Below are 22188 nucleotides of genomic sequence, written 5' to 3'. Positions count from 1 at the left end.
TTGTCTAGAGCATTAACCTGGATAATGTTTACCTTAATAATCAGGAAACAGTACAGAAGTCAGATTTTTGTTTCTTCTAGAAGAGAAATAAAAAAATTAATTTGCAGATTGTGTAGTATGACTAACATATAGTTCTGTTACTGTGGTCATGCATCAATTAGGTTGCTTAATCCTTTATCGCAGTCTAGGGATTACATCCACTGTTTGCACTCATTTATCTCCTTCCTATCACTGTATTAAGATTTAAATATTATTGATACTATTTCATAGGTGCACAAGCTCTTACCTAAAAGATTGTCTTAAGAATGTGTTCCACCAAGAGATGAAATAGGAAAGCTTGGTCTTACAAGCAGCACAGAGATACAGTGAAGTCGTCTGCAGCTGGAATATGGATCCCTGGTTGTTTACCTTCCAGCTGTGACAAAACATCAACTTTGACAGAGGGTCTGCATAGTTCACCCTAAGTTTATATTTCTCTAATTGCCATGCTGTTTAATTTATCTGGAGTTGGATGTGTAATAGTCTTAAAGTATCTAATCTACAGAACAAAAGCAGCTAAATATACAAGGACAATTTTATGCACTTATAGAATATCAGGGTTGGAAGGGACCTCAGGAGGTCATCTAGTCCAACCCCCTGCTCAAAGCAGGACCAATCCCCAACTAACTTACATTTGTTGCAGTAGAGAAAAGGCTTACAGGTATGAATTTTCACAAATATGGATCAATTTCTAGGGACAAGTGTAGATGCTCAATAGCAAAGCAATTAGAGGCAAATTTAGATAATGTCAAGGTTTATGGAAAGGGGCTAAGACAGCAGAAAAACGCATCTAAACACAGACTGTTGGAAGCTGCTGCACTTTCATTCTTGTATCCATCACAGGGGAAGTTAGCGTAGATTCTGATTCCAGGCATGCTCTAGGATGGAGTAGGCAAACTTTTTGGCCCAAGGGCCACATCGGGGTGCAAAACTGTATAGAGGGCCAGGTAGGGAAGGCTGTGCCTCCCCAAACAGCCTGGCCCCTACCCCCTCCCACTCCCCCCCCCCCCCATTAACCCCCCTCCGCTCCTTGTCCCCCTGACCACCCCCTCCTGGGACTCCACCCCATCTAACCCCCCACAGAATCTCTACCCTATCCAACTGCCCCCTGGTCACCATCCCCTAACCACCCCCTCCCAGAACCCCCCGCCCCTAACCACCACCCCCAGGGACCCTGCCCCCTGACTGTCTCCCAGGACCCCCTGCCCCCTTACCATGCTGCTCAGAGCAGCATGTCCGGGAGCCGTGCCGGAGCCAGACATGCTGCTGCACTGCCCCGCATGAGCGCACAGCCCTGCCGCCCAGAGTGCTGCCCGTGCAGTGGCATGGCTGTGGGAGAGGGGGGACAGCAGGGGAGGGGTCGGGCATTACCCTCCTGAGCCAGGAGCTCAGGGGCCGGGCAGGACGGTCCCACGGGCCAGATGTGGCCTGTAGTTTGCCCACCTCTGCTCTAGGATAGGCTGCTTCTGCAACAGGGAGGGAGGCTGGCCTGCCACCCCACGTCAGAGGATGGAGCACCTTTAAAATAACTGTGGTAGGAAGTAGAGGTGCTTGAGAAGGTTCATTGTATTACACAAGAAATGTTATATGGAATTTGATCACAGGGTAGTTTGCGCTATAAACCAGAATGGTGACTTATTTACAGGAGTACCCAGTGAAGTAACAAAATACTGTGGTTTATTAAGAAGTCCATGATTTAACCATTAATACAAGTTCCACTCCTCTTCCTAAAAGAAAAGAAAAGAAAAGAAAAGAAAAAAGATGTGTCCTTATCAAACTTAAACTTGAAACACTGAGCACAGGATGTATGCCAGTAAGGGAAATGTTCGCCAAACACATGCAGACAGAAATCCATAGTAGTTTAAGACTTAGCTGGAAACTGCTGTTTAAAACACAGGCACTGTACATCTGCATCTCTCAGTATTTCAGCTCCAGTTAGTCTATATGATATCAAGCTTTGAGTCTAAGCTCACTGACTTGCTCACAGACAAACCCTTCAATACAAAAGCTGAAGGCAGAAGAGCAGACTGGTTGGTCTTTCCTACCTACTAACCCTTTGAAAAGCCTAGCTCATACTGGAATGGGAAGTTAAACACTAACAAGGCAGAAGGGGACAGGGGATCTCTTACAGACTTGATCAAATAAGCAAAATAGGAATAGCAACTAGGAAACTGCTATATTAGGGGAATATGAATCTAAAAACAGATGTATTGGGCTCACACTCCCTCAACACTGATCAGCATCCTCTTACAGCTAGACGAGGCCAACAGCAGGAGCGCCAAGTCTCCTGTGGAAGAGGTACAGGAAGCATTAAGATTCCTGTCACTTCCACCCTACAAAAAGGGGATTTTCACTTTCGTAAGTTAAAAGGCAGCTGCAAGTCTTTGTGGTACAGTTAGTCATTCATCTTTGTTGGACACTTTAACAATCATTATGACCTCTAAGCTGATGTAGCGCTTAGCTAAGAGACAACTCTTCTGAATAGTTTGTCACAGAAATAGTTTTCAGTGAACCTGGGCTAGAACAGCTACTGGTATGTGCAGCCATTGTGTAGATAAGGCCACTTGGTCTCTGTACCTGAATAACTCCTGTATGTAATGAGTTAGGTAGTTTAAAAAAATTACTATTACAGGTGGCCAACAGTCTAAGCACCTAATGTTATCAAACACTGATACGTCAGATACATTTGAGGAAAGTCCAGTCAGAATTAACAACTGAAATTTGAGAGCCCTCCCCCAACCCCACATAGCTAACTGGAGAAAACAATGCACATTCTTGCAAACATAATTCAAAACAGCCACTGTGCCAGAAGAGTATTGCAGTGCTCCCTAGACTGGCCCAAGAGGATGAACAGGGACTAACAGTCTTAAGATAGCTACAAAAGTATGCGTGGACGAGCAACTTGGATTGTTCACACTACCAAATAACAACTGAGGCAGTCAAAGGCAACCCACAGCTAACAAAACAGAGGTTTCACTAAGAGTCAGCATAGAAACAAAAAACAAAGCTACTGGAGGATACAAGCAGAACAGTTCATTATTTCTCCAAGACAGAGGGAGAAAAAAACCCTGCAGAAGCTAAAGCATCATTACATGAGAGCTTTTAGAGGCTGGTGATGGGACATTAAAGCTGGCTCACTAGAGATCTCCTGGGACAGTTTCCAGAATCTAATTATACACTACTGTAGTTTGTCAGAGTTCTTTTAATAGATGTAACTCTGCATGCCCAAATCACTGCCCTCCCTACCAGGAAAGCTGGAGGCACCCTTGCATGACATCAGTGAAATAAGATCTTTCCAGGAGTGCCTGGATGAGACAGAACACTAGACTACAATTTTTCCCTTTATCAAGAGCTAATATGTATCAGCACAGACTATTACTGAAGTGCTCCGAAAGTTTACACAACTTGATGGCTTGCGAGATTGCCACAGAATAATGAGAGTTTTAAAATAATAAACCTGGGGAGGAAGCCTCTTCTTATGGCCAAGCACTAAGCAGAACTCTTCAGAACCCAGCAACACCGCTTAGGATGGAGCATGTTTATATTAAAGTGATTGCAGATCCATTTTTAGCTTCCTGAGGTTAGGATACACTGCCCAGGGGAAGAGCATCAGCTCCTTTTAGGTTCAGTTAGATGGGTGCCAGGCCTGGCATTCGAGTCCCCATCCACTGGGGTGGAATTTCATCATGCTGACTGTACCTAAATGCTTAGGTCCAAGAGTCTGAGCTACTAAATGGCTGCAAGCTTAAGAGTATTTTTTTTTTTTAATTGCCCACCACAAAGGGACACTCCTCTTGCACCTATCTAAGCTACCGTCCCGCTGAATCCTGTGCTGTCTAGCACATAAGAGTCTTCAGTTATTTCCATAAGCATCATAACTAACAGGTTTTACAGAAGTCTTAACATCAAGATGTCCTCCATTTGGATTAGATGAGTCACTAAAGCCCCCATCCTCCTGCCTAAAACGTCTGAAAACAGAACTCATAGATAAAGTTTCTGTGCTGACTCCATTAGTGAAAGTGAACGTTCCTAATAAAATGCAATGCTGGATTTGCCACCAGGGGGATTGAGGACTTTGTTGTGTGACCGTGGCCTTGGCCCCAGTCTGGGTTCATGATCATCTATCTTGGGGCCTGGCTCTTCTTTCCCAAGATCTCTCTTCTCGCTTCTGTCTTCCATCTGTGGTTTGTTTTCTGTAGCTGTGTGATGACAAGGGAGGTTAGAATGGTTGCACTACAGTAATATTGCCTTTTATGCACTCATCTTCAATAGCCCTGTATATTCTTCCCTCTTTCCAACCCTAATATCCTTCCCCTACCTTTATCTTCCCCCTTCACTTATGCTGCCCCTGCTCTGACAGTCTCCCTCTATGCCTGCACTTTTCCTGCTCAAGGCCTACTTCTTCCAAGACTCTCCTATCTTGTTCTCAACAATTATTTATGTCCCCTTATAGACAAGCACAAAAATAGTCTCCTATAAAAACAGACAGACCATCTAGGAGACATTGGGAGGGCAGGTATCAAGACAGACACTTCCCATATCTAGATATCAGCTTAGCATAGGGCCCACTTTCAATACCCTACCTAAAGTGACCCAGCTTAATAGAAGAGGTTAGATGGTTATTTCAGGGTCATTTCCTATCATGTAACTGATACTGAAAGTCTGACTCCCCAGTATGAAGTTCTATAGCCATGACCTTGCTTGACTGTGTTGTCCTGAAAACCAGGATTAGTCTTGTTCATTGTTCCTCTTTGCATACACAAAATACTCTTGACAGCATCTCAGAAAAAGGTTTCTCTTGCCTTACCTTTCAGTTCCTTTGATGCATCTCCTGCCTCTTGTAAGACAACGTGATCCTACAATAAATTCAGAACTGTTTTAGGGCTTCATAGGGTATAGGTCAACTACTACTCCACTGCAAGATTTTCTTAAATCTTAGACCTAAAGGATCCTTTAAACCAACACAATGCGATTTCTGCATTAAGAGCCAAATGCTGCAGCTGGCTCTCCATGAAGCCTCCTGCAATGGCATTGTAAGAGCAACTGTATTGTAAGAGCAACTGCAGCATTGAGTTCTTTAAGGAGACAGTGATCCCTGTGATGGGTTCGGTTACAGAGAACCCCTTGGGACTGTCACCTGATGTGCTGAGATTACCTCTGAGCCCGTTTTCTCTGCCAGTTTGGGCCTTCAGAACCCTGCCTTGTCAAGCCAGACATGCAAGCCTACTGCAACACAGAGCCAGGGTCTGAACCACGCCCCCACAGCTGCAGACTTAACTGAAAACAGCTTAAGAAGTGCTCCCGTCTCCAGCACCCAGACGCCCAGTTCCCAATGGGATCCAAACTCCAAATAAATCCATTTTACTCTGTATAAAGCTTATACAGGGTAAACTCATAAATTGTCCGCCCTCTATAACACTGAGAGACACGTTCCCAGGAAAGCTCAGATGTGGACTGGCATCTCCCAAAGTCCATTGGTCAGTTAAGTGTTTCTTGACTGGGCAATTACTCAGAAGTTTCCTTTCTCAGGAAGCTGACCAAATACAAAAACGATACACACACAGCATAATCATAACCAGCAAATTACAACCGTTCCATAGACGGCTTACTTGACCTCTTTTGTACTAGATTTGGTGCAACTGTAGGACCTTGGTTGCAACAATGATCTATATGGTCACCGTTCATGTCAATAATGTCACAATCCCCATGTGCTCTTCACATTATGCTGGGCTGCCTGTATATCTTACCAACACAACTCACTTAATATACAGAAGCAAGATATGGCAATAGTCCATTAGACCCTTAAGACTTTCTACCCTTGGATCTATATCCATTCTAGACCATTATCTTGCAACACTCTTTTCTACAAGTACCCACTGACGCCCAAAAATAGCAGCAAGTGTTCAGACCCAGAACAGCAAGCTCTTCAGTGCTCCAGTGGGTGTCTCAGCAATAAAAACATGCTCAGTGAAGTATCCAGACTAGTTTGGATTACTAATGGTATGTCTTCGCTGCCCGCCGATCCGGCAGGTAGTGCTCGATCCAGCGGGATCGATTTATTGCGTCTAGTCTAGACACAATAAATCGACCCCTGAGCGCTCTCCCATCAACTCCTGTACTCCAGCGCCGCGAGAGGCACAGGCAGAGTCAATGGGGGAGTGGCAGCAGTCGACTCACCATGGTGAAGACACCACAGTAAGTCGATCTAAGTACGTTGACTTCAGCTACTTTATTCACGTAGCTGAAGTTGCATAACTTAGATAGATCGCCCCCCCACTAGTGTAGACCAGGGCTGAGTCAGATGAGTCTTAAGGACAGTTTTCACCCATCCTTACTGACCCATTTTCATATTCAGGAATCAGCTGTGATGAGCAAGCATGGCTTCAAAGGATCTCCTCACACCAAAACTGCTGCAATCAAATCAATACAATTCATTAAAGTGCCCGGTACATCAAATCATTACTGTTCTACTGTTTCTATAATAGTTTCACCCCAGCAGAAAGGGCTGGCATGAAAATGACATTAAAGAAAAATCTCTTAAAGACAGCATCACATTATTCAACAGTGTAAATTCTTTCAAGCGAGTACTCAAGCATTTCTCAATCAGTGGCTTGTGAGCTTAAAGTAGGTTGCAAGAGGGCACACACATTGGGCTGCATGCTCTGAGGGTGAGCAAGTGACTAGAATTCTACCTAAAACCCAACAGAATAATTTCATCCCCCTCCTCTTGCTGCTCCCACTGCATCCCTGCTCCATCCTAAATTACAATGCCTCATGCCACTCTCCCCACATCCAGTGCTGGTCAAAATTGTGTTTCTAGAGAGTGGAGCCAACTGCACAGCAGTGCTACCCTAGAACCATCCAATGCAGAGGATAGGAAGAGAAGCAAAAAACACACCCTTTAAAGTAACACCAGACCCCTGAGCAGGCATGCACCCAACCCTCAAAATTCTCAGTTTCTTCCTATGACCCAAATCCCAGAATCCCTGGGAGTCAATACTGGCAGGACTGCATAAGAGGCTGGGATAAAGAATATCACTTCTGACTCCTGCCTCAAGTTTAGTTCTATGTTCTTAAACCAGATTCTAGTAACATTGGTCAACTAGAACTTTAGAAGCAATAAAGCTACTACCATCAGTTTCCCTTCAGCAGAAATTTTAGTGGAGCACAGGTTCTATTAACAATAGTGCTTAAGGGACAGTATGTTTCCAAGACTCTCCACTTGTCGAACTTTGCCAGTATGATGGCTGACTCTTTCCTTAAGTTGAAACTGCACCACTGGGTGAGTTAACCAGCCAAGATGCAGGAGCCAATCTACTATGCAAGAACATGGTACATAAGTGGCAAATATTTACATTCTTGTTTCCCCCAGAAGAATGTTTGCTCATAGCTATGACCCTGTGTCTAATGTGATTATGCAGCCAAATAAATTGCCACATAGTAGTCCTATGACTGCCACAACTGTGTACCAGAATCAGTTTCCGTACAGCCCCAATTTTTGCCCCAGATCCCTAAATGGCCCCCTCAAGGATTGAACTTACAACCCTGGGTTTAGCAGGCTAATGCTCAAACCACTGAGCTATCCCTCCCGCCCCAAATTCAGCACCTCCCAAATTTGAAGTCAGCACCCCCTGGAAAAAGGAACAAGGAGATCGATCTCCTTCCAATTCCAAAAGCCTGAAATGCCTCCTGGTTGTCAGAAGACAGCCTCCTACACCTTATCTGGGTGACAGAAGCACCAGTTCTCTATCCAACTGAGAAAGCTTTTGGCTTCCCCCTCATACTCCACAGTGCAACTGTACATTTTTACGTACAAAAATCTGCAGTACACTGAGAACTGATGCAGCATAAATGAGTTTACTATCAAAAGTAACAAGTAACAACTTGACTAGAAGAGGGTTGTGGAGGCAGTGCTGACTAATTTTGCATTACCTGAGGCATAATGTAGGACTAACATGCCACAGAGTTAATGTTCTGAATAAGGCTCCTATGTACTACCAGATTATAGTTAGCCCTATTAGCAGTTTTTTCTAACCCATTTTCACAGCCACAGCAGTACAGATACCTTGGGTTTGTTTGGGTGTGCTCGAACAGGGCTGGCAGGTACTGGAGACCCAAAGATATCACTTGTCTTCCCACCAGGCGGATTCATGCGTTGACGAGACTGGACAGGGCTAGGATCCTCAAAGATACCACTTCCTTTCCCCCCTGCAAGGTAACTAACAGTTACTTGGAAAAGGGTTTTAACTGTTTTGTACTTTTCCCTTCTAACTTCCTATAAAACTTTAACTAAGGTGATTAAAAAACAGTCAAATATCCAAGTTTGAGGTTTTTGGTATCACTAACTGAATCTGTACCTTAAATCCAGAAATCCTAGAATTTTGCTTACTACAATATTCTGAAAATACTTAAGACTTTTGTCATCAGAACTCAGAAAAATCTTGGCTTTACATCTGGTAGAGCTGAAGTAGTTTCTTTGTGTATGTCACCATTTCAGCTGGAAAAGTCTCTGGAATAGATCCTCCAAGTGTCACTCCCCCTCCCTGACACTACATGGTGGCTACATTAGGAAAGAGATCTAAATTCCCTACTAGGATTGGGCAACCTGATGGTATCATACCTATTCTATAGCTTAGGCCAGAAAACTACAGGCCTGAGTTCTGCCAGTGCAGACGCAGACTTAGACATCATCCAGTAGTTACTTTATAGTCTTGAGCACTTACATCTCAATGGCTGCAAACAGGCAGGGCTGGAAAGTTGCCTATGGTTTTAGTAACATGGTTTTTTAAAACCAAGAGCGTATAGTAAAGTCCAGTGTAGCACTCTAACTTTACTTGCCATTCTAATTCATGCTTTGTTCAATTATGTACAGTAATTTCACTTCAAATAGTAAGTTTTCATCAGTAGTTTGTACAGTTAATAGCTGCCATATTGGACTAGTGGTAACTATTTACCTAATGCCCCATATTTCACTGCTGGCAAGCTTATCACCACTAAAACTATCCATGTAACGAAAGCTCACACTAAATATGCAAGCAGAAACATCACCCTAGTGTATGGTTTACACAGTGCAATATCAGCTCTATTTCAAGCTTAAAAATGACTACTTCAGGGTTCTTATGACATGGACAGAGTAGTCTCATTGCTGCCTACAGGCAGAAAAAAAGACTACCAAAACTCTTATCCCACAGTAGCTTTGTTCAATGTTTTAAGTCCTTTAAGCCTAGCAGGTGGACTAATGATTTCCCCAATCCCTATATTTAACAAGGTCAGACTGATGGCTCAACAGGAGAAAAAGTACTGTATTTTACAGCACAAGTTCAGTTTAGAGCTAAACTCAGAACTCATGATTGAATGCTCCCTGATTCAGGTGTGCAGATGGGTTTAGTGCACAAGCTCAATCAGCTAGCAGTAGTGTATAGTTTACAGGGACAGCAAAAAAATGCTGTTGCATTGATATTTACCTGCTACATTGCTCAAAGTGTAACTTTGCTTCAGGATACCGAGCTGGAACATGAACTTTGTTCAAGAACCAATTATACCTGCCAACCCAGAATCAGCTATACTTCTTCTCCTCAGTAGTTTCCTTGAGGAAACTGGTGTTCTCACCTGGAGGGTTTGTTCTTTTTGGAAAGTTCTGAGGTTCCTCAGCTGCTCCAAAGATGCTAGATGCCATTCTGTGTGGTCTGCTGGAAGAGGAAACTTCTTCTGTGCTCCCAAACAGATTACTAGAGCCTCCTCCAGGGGGTTTCAATACTCTGTTGTGGAACATTAACAGTTACTGACAGATACCAACTTATTTGAAGTCTACTGCATTCAGCATGTTTGCCACATTCCTCCCCATCCCCCAAAGTTAAGATTAAATTTGGTTAAAGTGCTCAGTTTTTTATACTACATAATTTGGAATTAGCAGACCAGAGTTAGGAATACTGCGTGCAGTTCTATCATTAAAATTCACATACTTGTCTGGTTGTCAAGGTCCAAACTATGATAAACGTTTGTAAGTCAACACTGAGCAGCAGTGGGGTGCCATATCTGCCTCTTCCAGAATATAAAATATTCAGAATGTTATTCTAGTAATTAGTTTGACAGTTTGATACAGATACTGGTTCTAATCAGGATATGCCTGAATATAATCCCATTGTGACATTATACTACTGTAATAATGCAGGACTGAAGGGTTACATTGCAGAACTTGGACATAACCCTCATGTTAATACACAGCAACATTTCCTTTGGCTTGACATTTTCTTCTATAAAAGTGTAAATTTATCTGTAGTTTCCATTTGAGCAAAGCAAACTTAGAGATAGTAAGCAAGTGAAGGAAGACCAGTATACTTGCTAAAGCAAGATTAGAGTCAGCCTTATGTTAGAGGACTTTCCCTTCACCCTCCCACTTCCCGGGTTCTTGTCACACAGACAGCAAGCAGCAAAAGACCAGAAGTCTGAAGTGCAGACAATGTGATGTTTATTGGGGTTAATTTCCAGAAAGCATGATTCCTGCATTAGTAGGAGCATGGCCAGCAGATAGAGGGGAACAACAACTTCCCTCAATTTGACACTGGTGAGGCCACATCTGAACCCCCCAGTTCCTTCTTACCGGCTACTCTGACAGAGGGGAAGGTGGGGGGGAATGGAATAGATATGAGCAACACATCTTGAAGAACAACAGTTACAACAAGGGTGAGTAACCATTTTTTTCTTTTTCGAGTGCTTGCTCCTATCAATTCCAGTTAGGTGACTTCCAAGCCTTACCTCGGAGGTGGGGTTGGAGTCAAGGTAAAGCCAACCGAAGTACTGCTCTGCCAAAAGCCGCATCATCCCAAGATTGCGGGATGGTGGCGTAGTGTGACATGAAAGTATGCACTGAAGACCACGTGGCAGCCCTGCAGATTTCCTGGAGAGGTACGTGGGCCAGGAAGGCTGTCGATGAGGCCTTTGCCCTCGTGGAGTGAGCAGTGATGTCAGGCAGAGGAACCTTCGCCAGGTCATAACAAGTGCGGATACATGCTGTAATCTAGGAGGAGATCCGCTGGGAAGAGACTGGCAAACCTTTCATCCGGTCTGCTATAGCAGTGAACAACTGGGTTGTCTTGCAGAACAGCTTCGTGCAGTCGATATAGAAAGCATGTGCCCTCCTGACATCAAGCAAATGCAGCTGCTGTTCACGGGGGCTGTTGTGTGGTTTCAGATAGAAGACTGGCAGGAAGATGTCCTGGCTAACATGGAAGTGGGAGACCACCTTGGGAAGAAAGGCCGGGTGAGGTTTAAGTTGCATCTACCTTGTCTTTATGAAAGAGAGCGTACAGAGGCTCAGACATGAGGGCCCACAGCTCAGACACGCAGCGCGCCGATATGATAGCCACCAGGAAGGCAACCTTCCAAGAGAAGTAAAGGAGCAAACAAGAAGCTAACGGCTTGAAGGGAGGGCCCATGAGGCGAAAGAGGACTAGGTTGACATCCCAGGCTGGAATAGGGGGCTTCATCGGGGGAAAATGTATCTTTTCCAGACCTTTCAGGAAACATCCCACAATGGGGTGCATGAACACCAAGCATCTGGAATCACCTGGGTGAAACGCCAAGATGGCCGCAAGGTGGACCTTGAAAGAACCAAACACTGGTCTTTGAGGTACATAATATAGTCCAGGATACAAGGGATGGGAGCCTGGAGTGGGAGCACCTGCCTTTGGGCACACCAGCTAGAGAACCTCTTCCATTTCGCCCTGCTTGTGGCCCTAGTAGACAGCTTGTGGCTCTCCAGAAGGACCTGCCTCACCGGGTCCAAATAGGGCAAGCTCAGCCTGGTTCAGCTACTGATTCTCCAGTGCATGAGGTGGAGCAACTGAAGGTCCGGGTGAAGGAGGCAACAGTGGTTCTGTGAAATGAGGTCGGGAGTGAGAGGTAGCCGTATCGGTGACTGGACTGACAAGTCCATGAGGGTGGGGTACCAGCACTGGCGCAGTCAAAGTGGAGCCACCAGTAGGACGTCCGCCTTGTCCCTGCGGACCTTGAGAAGCACTTTGTGGATGAGTGGGAATGCGTATTGCAGCTGACCGGACCATGGAATCATGAATGCATCTGCAATTGAGCCTGGACTGTGGCTCCTGAAGAAGCAAAAGGCTGGGCACTTCCTGTTGGCCCATGTGGCAGACAGGTTGATTCAGGGGAACCCCCCGCTGTGAAAGATGGAGTGGATGATGTCCGGGAGAATTGACCACTCGTGCATGGGGAAATGTCTCCTCAAGCTGTCAGCCAGCATGTTCTGAACACCCAGCAGGTACGAGGCCTGGAGAAGAATGGAGTGGGCTAGGCAGAATTCCCACAGTAGGAGGGCTTCCTGACAGAGAGGAGATGATTGGGCTCCACCTTGCCTGTTTATATAAAACATGGTCATGGTATTGTCCATCAATACCGCTACGCAGTGGCCCTGAAAACAGGACAGAAAAGCTTTGCAGGCGAGGCGAGTTGCCCCGAGTTCTTTGGTGTTGATATGTAGAGCCAATTCCTCTACCAGCCATAAGCCCTGAGTTGTCAGGCTTCTGAGATGCGCTCCCCAGCCCAAAGTGGATGAGTCTGTTACCAAAGCCAAAGTGGGTTGGGAAGGGTGGAAAGGAATCCCAGCGCCTACCATGTGGGGATCTAGCCACCACATAGGGGATCAAGGGTTTGCCTCAGGATGGTAAGCACCATGTCCAGGCTGTCGTGGCACGGGTGGTACACAGACACTAGACACGCCTGCAAAGGCCTGAGACATAACCTGGCATGTTGAACCATGTAAGTGCAGGATGCCAGATGGCCTAGCAGTCTGAGAGACTGTCTTGCTGTGGTGGTGGGGAAGCTGCAAAGGGTGCTGATTATCTGCGAGAGGGCCAGGTGACGCATCTCTGGCAGGAACGCTCTCACTTGATTTGCATCCAGAACCGCTCCGATGAACTCTACTCTTAGAGTTGGAGTGAGCATGAATTTGCTGACGTTGAGAATGATACCTAAGTTCAAACGTGTCTGACCATTTGCACCTGCGATTCCACCTGCTGATGGGAGCGGCCCCAAAGAAGTCAGTTGTCCAGGTAAGGGTAGACATGCAAGTGGTGGCAGCAAAGAAGACCTGCCACACATTTGGTGAAGATGCGAGGAGCTGTGCACAGAGTGAATGGGATGGCCGTGAACTGGTAATGCACCTTGTTCACCACAAAGCGGAGGAACAGTCTGTGAGCCCAGGTGATAGATATGTGAAAGTAAGTGTCCTTCATATCGAGGGCGGTGTACCAGTCTCCCAGGTCCAGGGAAGGGATGATTGTGCTCAATGAGACCATAAGGAACTTCAAGCTGACTATGAACTTGTTGAGCTCCTGTGGGTCCAGGATGGGCCTGAGGCCGCCCTTTGCTTTGGGGACAAGAAAGTATCAGGAGTAGAAACCGTTGCCTTTGAACTTCTGGGGGGACCTCCTCCATCACTCCTACAGTGAGGAGACTCTGGACCTCCTAGACGAGAAGTTGCTCATGAGAGGGGTCCCTGAAGAGGGACGGGCAAGGGGGATGGGGAGGAGCAGAAGTGGATAGAATATCCTGCCTTTACCATGCAGAGCACCCACTGGTCTGATGTAATGAGGGACCATGCACGATAGAAGTGGGATAAACGGTTCAGGAAAGGAGGATGAATAGCCAGGTTGTGGACTGGTAATCTGTCCTTGTGCACACTTTCAAAAGGGGCGCTTATGGCCCAGAGGGGGTTTGGGTTGTCCCTGGACCTGCCCAGAGGGAGGGCGTGACAGCTTGTGCTGACTATATCTGTTTCTCCTGCGGGAGAAGTCCTGTCTGGGTCTAGGAGGAAAAGACCACTGTTGGGTGGTCTGTGGTTTAAAGGACTTCCTTTGCGTCGTTGGAGTGTGCATGCCAAGGGACTTAATTGTATGCCGGGTGTCCTTTAGGCTATGCAATCTGGAATTTGTTTGTTCAGCAAATAGGCCCTGTCCATCAAAGGGAAGGTCCTGTATTGTTTGCTGAACCTCTGAGGGAAGACCAGAGGATTGGAGCCAGGCGTTGCGCCTCATTGCAATCCCAGATGCCAGAGTACACGCCGCCGAGTCTGTGGCATCCAGGGAGCCTTGGAGGGAAGTCTGGGCAACAGCCCTGCTCTCCTACGCAATGGCCCCCCAACTCCACTCGTGACTCAGAGGGGAGAAGCTCTTTAAACTTCAGGATTGAGGACCACAAGTTGCAGTAGTATCTGCTCAGGATCACAAGTTGATTAGCGATCCTGAGAGAGAGACCCACCCCCCATGGAATAAACTTTCCTTCCAAACAAATCAGGTTATTTAGCGTCTCTTGATTTGGGAGCGGGGGCCTGCTGACCCTGCCTCTCTTCTTCATTTACCGCCTCCACCACAAGAAAGCATGAGGAAGGGTGGGTGAAAAGATACTTGTATCCCTTAGTGGGAACAAAGTATTTACGCTCAGCCCCTTTGGCTGTTGGGGGGGAACGGAGGCAGGCATTTGCCAAACAAACAGTCTTGGCGTTAGACTGAATAGCCTTTATGATGGGTAAGGCCACCCTACAGGGCCCCTCTGGTGCCACAATGTCCACCACAGGGTCCTCCTCTCTGACCACCTCCTCCACCTGGAGGTTCATATTCAGGGCCACCTTTTGGAGAAGTTCCTGCAGGGCCCTGTAGTCCATGGGTGGTGGTCCAGATGTGGAAGTGCCTGCCACTGTCTCATCAGGGGACAATGAGGAAGAAGCCACTGGCAGGACCGGTTCTGTGGCAGCCTCTTGATCCTCAGGGGCCAGGTCCTCACGAGCACCAGGTTTAGCTTCCACAGGGGGATATGGGACTGGGTCCAGGTCCTGAGGTAGGTCCTGAGACGGGCAGCTGAGGGTTGCCTCTGGGAGGCGAGACCCTAAACGGGAAGGCAGAGGGACGCCAGGAGGGGCACCCTGGGCCTGGTGGTACACCCAAGGAGTCCAGGATTGCCACTGGGGCACTGAAGCATTCTGCCTTAGGCTCCCCGGCCCTGATCTGGGCATCTCAGATGCTCCTGCTGCCCTGCCGATCTGAGGGAGGGCGATCTTGAGCAGGACAGCCAAGGGGGAGTGGTGCGAGACTGCACCAGGGAGGCATCCTCCTCTGGAGGGACCGTGAAGGGTAGCGTGGGTCTTGATGTTTACTGGTACCACAGTACAGGGTGGTCCCGCTGCGAGGCGCGACTGCAGGATGTGGAGCGGTGCCACGACATGGGGAGTGATGCTGCGATGTAGAGCAGTGCCGTAATCAAGGACAATGTCGAAGCGGAGACCGCTGCCATGAGCGGGATTGGGAGTGGTGCCGTGTTGGGGAGCGGTGCCTGGAACGTGCAGGCTGAGGTCGGAGCGGAGAGCGGTGTCGTGAGGTCACAGAGCGAGACCCCACCTCTAGCGGGACCACAACCTATCCCCTGATGACCACCTCGAGCGGGAGTGGCTCCAAGGATCAGGGCTGCGAGACTAGTGCCTATTAGGAAACACTATTTCACTAGGAGGGTGGTGAAGCACTGGAATAGGTTACCTAGGGAGGTGGTGGAATCTCCATCCTTGGAGGTTTTTAAGGCCCGGCTTGACAAAGCCATGGCTGGGATGATTTAGTTGGGGTTTGGTCCTGCTTTGAGCAGGGGGTTGGACTAGATGACCTCCTGCGGTCTCTTCCAACCCGAATATTCTGTTATTCCAATTTTCCCACCCACTTCCTGTTTTACCCCAGTTTATATAGTAATATTCTCAGCTATATATTAACCAATCATTTTACTGAAATTGAACCAATTCTCTAACCAATTATATCCCACTATCCTAATTAACTTACACCTAGCAAAATTAATTATACAGCGGACAGAAACAATTAGAGAACCAGACAGATTAACAATAGAAAAGTGGGGGGCCATAAAGATAAAACAATATGGAAATGAAGGTTTCACAACCACAACCACTGATAAGTGATTTCTTGCCAGACAGGATGCTATCAAACTAAGTTTTCCTTAACTATCTTAAGATCTGTTTCTTTATATGGTGGTGATGGGCACTATCAGGACAGGATCGTCTTCTTAACAGCCCAATACCACCTTATTTCAATGTGACTGGTTTGGAATGTGAGGATGTGACCATATGCTTCCCAGCTTATGGCTGCCCCTGCTGCTTAGCCAGAGGCCTTAACCTAGAACAAGGCCTCAGACTATCCTAGTGAGAGAAGGCCCATACAACAGGCGCACTTGTGATTCTGATTCTTTGTTTTATACCTCTATAACTAGCTAAGAGACACAAATACACTTAAGTTCTTAAAGTATAAGCCTTTACAGGCAGGCCTGAATATCTATATTTTAACACCCTATACACCCTGTGCATCATCAATTCTGCTTAGTTTGTGCTGTGACTGGATGAACAGAACAGTGCTTTTCGAGAATGAGGCAGCATTTAGTTCTATCCCATTTAAAGAATGTTGTCCCAGTAGAGTCTTAGTTTGGCTACATCACACTAAAAGTCACCTACTACAATTTAACTGTTCAAACTGTACCCCGCCAAGGGAAGCTTATTCTCAAGCAAATTGCAATTTCAGTCAGAGTTTGTAGCGCAGTGTTCTAGCTTTTGATTTGAATTAACTTGCTATTTCTTTATATGCAGTGTGTAACTAGATGCTAATGTCCTATTTCTGAACTTTGTTTAACTACACGTGGATGCTTTGATATCTCCAGCATGGCTAAAATGATTTAACTAAAGTCTGATTTAGACAAATGATTAGCTGTTGCTACTTTTTCTTTCTTCTAATGTTGTAGTCTTAAAATTAGAAACCAGATGGTTAATACAATCAGTGTGACAGAGGCAAGAATTTCCTCATTGTTAGAATTTGAGATTTTACACAGGGTTTCTTATTAAAAAAAATCTTCAGCTCTGATCCTGTACACATTTATACACCATTATTTGAGATCAGTATGACTGCTTGTGTATTTAATACCTGAATTCCTGTTAACACTCAGAAGCCTCAATCACGGACCAAGAACCTGTTGCGCTAGGTGCTGTACAAACAGAACAAAGATGGGCCCTGTCCCAAAGTGCTTACAATAAGTGTTTTCAGGGCCTTAAAATGCTTATCTATGTCAAGACATTAGGTCCAGGGCCTTGTTAGCCTCCTCTGCGGGAAAGCCACCGGAAACCTTAGAACACTAAGGTGATAAGCTTTGCTCTATCTGCAGCACACACCACCTTTTGATATATTAAGGATCCACAAATCAAGAAAGTTGAAACACTTCAGGGTTTGGAATGGCACCAGACATCTTTTGGATGAAGTGGTTTAAAAGGAGAAGACCAAGGCCAAGACTTAAGAGTCTAATTTCAGGCACCCATTTTTAAGTCCATATTTTAGGCACCTAAACAAACTAACCTGTTTTTCAAAGTGCTGAGCACCCAACAGCACCCACTGCTCTGAATAAAGGTATTTTTAATACTTTGTTCTTTGCCTACAGCAGTTTGTAAAATTTAGATAAGATATCTTATCCATAGGGACACTGAAGTCAGTGGCTGAAATAGGATAAAGTTTCTAATTAAACTAAAATGGCACTAAGCACAAATTTTCAAGTTAAATTGAGGCTAACTTAAAAAAAAAAAAAAAAAAAAAAAAAGAGAGAGCGCCAGGTGATAGTTAATTCCACTTTATATAAGTTTTTGTCCCATACATCTTTTTTTGGTTGACCAAAACCATCTACAGAACAGAACGGCTAGTGGTTATTTGTGATGTTCCAGAAGCAATAAGCGACTAAAAGGAAGTCTGAATCAACAGAAATTTCATAAAGTTAACCTTCAAACCGAATCAGACTTTTTGCCAGAGCTCTTTTGGTGTCTTTATGACAGTTTTTCTGCTACAATTCCAATTTAAAGTTGGAAATAAGAGCAAGCATTTCAGCCCTAGGCCATGTAAAAACTTCTTAAACTAGAAAACTTGTGACCCCATCACCAAAGATCAGACTCCATTAACCATTCTAGGGTTTACAGTGGACAGATGTAGTCCAGTGAAAGTCAAGCTTTCAACAAACAGAATGCAGCCATAAGAAGACTGCAGCAAGGGAGACAGGAATGAGTGCATGGAGAGGTGGTTATAGTAGAATCAGATTAGTGAAGCCTAGCAACAAGCTCCAACAGCTAAAGCTTGCCCCTGGAGTAGTAAGTCCGTAGCTTTATCAATGTCTAGGTCAGCTGCCTTTACCTCCTACGTTTGAGTAATAAGTTTATCTTGTACAAGAAAGGGGTCGCATCAGCAATGTGATGGAACCCAGAGCAGCAGAAAGGAAAAGTTAGCGTGTTACACAGTATGCTTTAGTTGGGAATTGTGGGAAAAGACAAGAATCTATGGAGGTTACGACTAACCCTAGGGACATTTCTCCTTATGGTGCAGTTCTTTCCCCTTTACCCCCAAGTGCCTCCCGATCTTGAAACAAATGCCATCATCTGGTTCATAGCCTAAATTAAGGGTTTTGTTTGTTTTTTTAAATCTCAGAATGCTTGAAAGGAAGAGTAACTGCAAGAGCCTCATTCCACTCTAAATTACGTTTTACCTCAGCTAAGTGTTTACTGCAATGCATCTCCTTCATATGGATAAGACAATACTGTCCGATTCCAATACTGCAGACACAAACGAAGATATGAAAGAGCCTGTTTCTATGCTGTGTATGATAAAAGCAACATCTAACCCAAGCAACAGGTACACAGTCTATTTTCAGTGCAGCACCTCATAGCCTGCTGCCAGGTATCCATTTCTATGAAGCTTGACTTCAGTTACACAAAATAAATGTCAGCATTTCAGATTTCCTGAAAAGGGAAGTAGCTCCAGTTTGTTACAAGGGGTGGGGGAAAAAAGGTAGAAAGTTCTCCTTTTGCGTTCAGAACAATTTCTTCCATCAAATCAAGCCTCAGTTGCATTTTGCTTTCATCCGTTTCATTAATTTTTTTTTTTTTTTTTTTTTTTTTTTTTTTTTTTTTTACACTTCCTAGTATCACTGTGAAGGCCAGTTTACTGAACCCCTTCCATTTGCTGTGATTTTTAGCTACAGACTCAAACACAACAGGTAAGGCCTTTTGCTCATTATGTAGCAGGTTCAAGTTTAAGGTTCAATTTGTCACAACACTAAGCTAATCAGTTCTCCAGCTGGGTGAGCTATATTTTTCTAGCTATTTTAAAAAGAACTAAACTGCAATCAAAATATACAAAAGAAAGCCATGTTAGAAAGAGTCCGCTTTATCTCAGTGCTGTATTTACACAAAGCCAAGTTATGGCTTGAGGTCACCTGAGTGACCAAAAACCGTAACACAGGACCTGGGGGAGGGACTTCTGTGAAGAAGAGCATATGAGGACATACCAAGACACTAATGGAGCCAGTTAAATGATTTACTTTTTGTGGTCTTGTTCTTTATAAGAACTATAGCACTTTTATGTAAGATTTTGCCTTCCAAACACAGTGTAAACACTGCCACAATACAGATTGTTCCTGCAACCACAGCTTCATTGTTTCCTGTTAGAAGAGTTCATCCCTGCAGTCCAAACTCCATGCAGCAATACAGCCTATGAGTTACAAAGAAAACAGTTCCCAAGCTGCCAAACCTGAAAACAGAAAACTCTTCCAGGGTTACACTGAGCGTGCAGTTTTCATGGCAGCCCTTCAAAATTCAAGTTATAGCTTATTTTGGACTTTGAAAGTTAGATAAACTGAAAGGGGCCTCATAATTTTATAACTAAAAAAAGAAAAGAAACTTGAACTGCAAATTAAAAAGTAAAACTAGTCTCCTTCCATCACATCACAGAGCCACGTGGCCCCATTGCAAAGGAAGGAGAAGTGCAGACACATTGTAAGGGTATTTGCTCACAAAAAATGCAACACCCACTTAAATAAAGTTGGTGCTGCACGGGATCCCTCCCGTGCAGCATCCGATGCAGTGAGCTGTAGCTCACAAAAGCTTATGCTCAAATAAATTGGTTAGTCTCTAAGGTGCCACAAGTACTCTTTTTCTTTTTGCGAATACAGACTAACACGGCTGCTACTCTAAAACTTGGGATCCCTCCAGAGACATATACAGTACCAAACAGCATGGTCTGGTCCCCTTCCACAAGCCAACCTAAGTTAAACCTGTAGAGGGAAGGTTTCAGAGTAGCAGCTATGTTAGTCTGTATTCGCAAAAAGAAAAGGAGTACTTGTGGCACCTTCGAGACTAACAAATTTATTTGAGCATACGCTTTCGTGAGCCACAGCTCACTTCATCGGATGCAACCAATTTTCTCTCTGTAGAGGGAAGTGGCACCAGGTAGCCTGGCCCTTCTTCTAGGACTAGAATCCATCCTGGGAACCAGCAAGGGGCAGAGTATCTGACTCTCCTCCCAGCAGTGTAATTCTCCATCGAAAGACTCCAGCAAGGAGTGGGGTCAGGATCCCTAGTCACTGAGGCTCACATTACCAGGCTTTGGCAGCGGGTGTGATCCAGGCAGTCACGAGAGACGGGACGTTCTCCAGAACACGTGTTTACACTGTCCAGCACAATAGGACCCCATTCCATATAGCAGCCTCCAAATGCTCCTGTGATCTGAACTACTGGTCCTTCCCATCCTCCCACCACCCCACGCCCAGCCCAGTGCACCGCAGGCCCCCATACAAACCAAGCACCCGGCCCCTTTAAACGAGAACGAGCACTCACCTCGCCCCCTCCAGGCAGCCCTTTGGGACCAGCCAGGGACACTGAGGAAGTGCAAGGTCACCCAGCCTTGCCCACGTTCACACGCAGGAGCCCAGGGAACAGAACCCAGGCGTCCTGCCTCCGCCCCTGGCGGCAGGGGAAGGGGGTCTGGGGACCACCCCCTAAGTGGGGGAAGGGAAGTATGGGCGCCGTCTCCGGAGCGACCCCGCAGCCTACGCCCGCCCATAAGGAGGCCTCCCCAGCCCCCAGGGCCGCTCCCCGCCACCCCCGCAGGGCAGAAGCCTGCGCTCCCAGCGCCCCGCCCTGGGGAAGGCAGGGCCCCGCCACCGCCCTTGAGCCGGCCACCCCGGGTACCTAGAGCTGGGCTTGGCGGATTCGGCCTCCGGCCCCTGGAACATAGCAGCAGCGGGCCAAGGGACGGGTCTCTGCTGACTCGGCTCTACAGCCCGCTCTTGCTGGGTGCGCTCGGTCCGTCAGCCTAGACAACAGGTAGCGCCCCGGCCCGCCCTGCTAATCCATTGGCTGATCTGTACGCCAATCACATCGAGCCGCCTACCACACGCTGCACACTCCCACAAGGACCCGCCCACCAGACCTGGGAGGGAAGCTTTAAAACACCCGCTCCGTGACTCACGCTGCTCCACTGCCCATTGGAGCAGTCATCTGCCATTCAGGAAAAGCTGCGGGTCCATTGGGCAAAGTGTGGGGCTAGAAACAGGAGGGCAACCCTCGATATTTAACGGGACAGGTCTAGGCACTTCACCCTTTCTCTGTTCCTTAAGGAAGGCCTGTCCCTAGGATTCATCCCCAGCCTGCCTAGGCGATCTGGAGCCACACTAGGCCATAGATTAGGGTGCCCAGATAGCAAGTATGAAAAATCAGGACAGAGTGTGGGAGGTAATAGGCACCTATATAAGAAAAAGCCCAAATATCAGGACTATCCCTATAAAATCAGGACATCTGGTCACCCTACCCTGGATACAGGAGACACCAGGTGGGTGAGGCGATATCTTTTATTGGACCAACTTCTGCTAGTGAGATACAAACCGGGGGTAGCTAAAAGCCTTGTCTCTCACACCAGCAGAAGTTGGTTCAATAAATGATATTGTCTCATGCGTTGTCTCCCTAATATCCTAGGTGAGGCCCAGATCCCAGCCGGGCGTGCTTGGGCCGAGGCAAGGCCTGCTGAAGCATCTCTGGGGTTACCCCTACCCATCCCAGTTGGCCCTACTCCTTCAGTGGCAGTTGATGTTGCTCCATCCCTGGAGAGTAGAGAAGGCTGTTCCCAGCATCTGCTCCAGTGATCACAGTGGCCAAGAGTTGCAGTTTCTATGGCTTGAAGCTGTGTGTAGAAGCATGGGACTGTTCTGAAAACAACAGTGTGGGGTTCTACAGTTGTGTCACCCTGAAGCCCATATCAAACATGCTCCATTAGCAAGTAAAAATTTTTC

General features: G+C 46.2%; 1 protein-coding gene across 1 annotated transcript; it reads right to left on the bottom strand.

Moving 5' to 3' along the window:
• Window positions 1–1689: 1689 nt before the first annotated feature.
• Window positions 1690–21248, bottom strand: JPT2 (Jupiter microtubule associated homolog 2). The gene is made up of 5 exons (XM_074965790.1): window positions 21092–21248; window positions 9649–9797; window positions 8105–8247; window positions 4847–4895; window positions 1690–4238 (listed from the first exon to the last, which is right to left on the bottom strand). Exons 1-5 carry the CDS (start codon window positions 21133–21135, stop codon window positions 4069–4071), a joined length of 555 nt encoding a protein of 184 aa, XP_074821891.1. The 5' UTR covers window positions 21136–21248; the 3' UTR covers window positions 1690–4068.
• Window positions 21249–22188: the final 940 nt, after the last annotated feature.

This window comes from Natator depressus, chromosome 10 (assembly GCF_965152275.1).
Source record: "Natator depressus isolate rNatDep1 chromosome 10, rNatDep2.hap1, whole genome shotgun sequence".
In the NCBI taxonomy this organism is placed as follows: Eukaryota; Metazoa; Chordata; order Testudines; family Cheloniidae; genus Natator; species Natator depressus.
The sequence above is the reverse complement of the archived record's forward strand: the minus strand, read 5'-3'. Positions and strand labels throughout refer to the sequence as shown.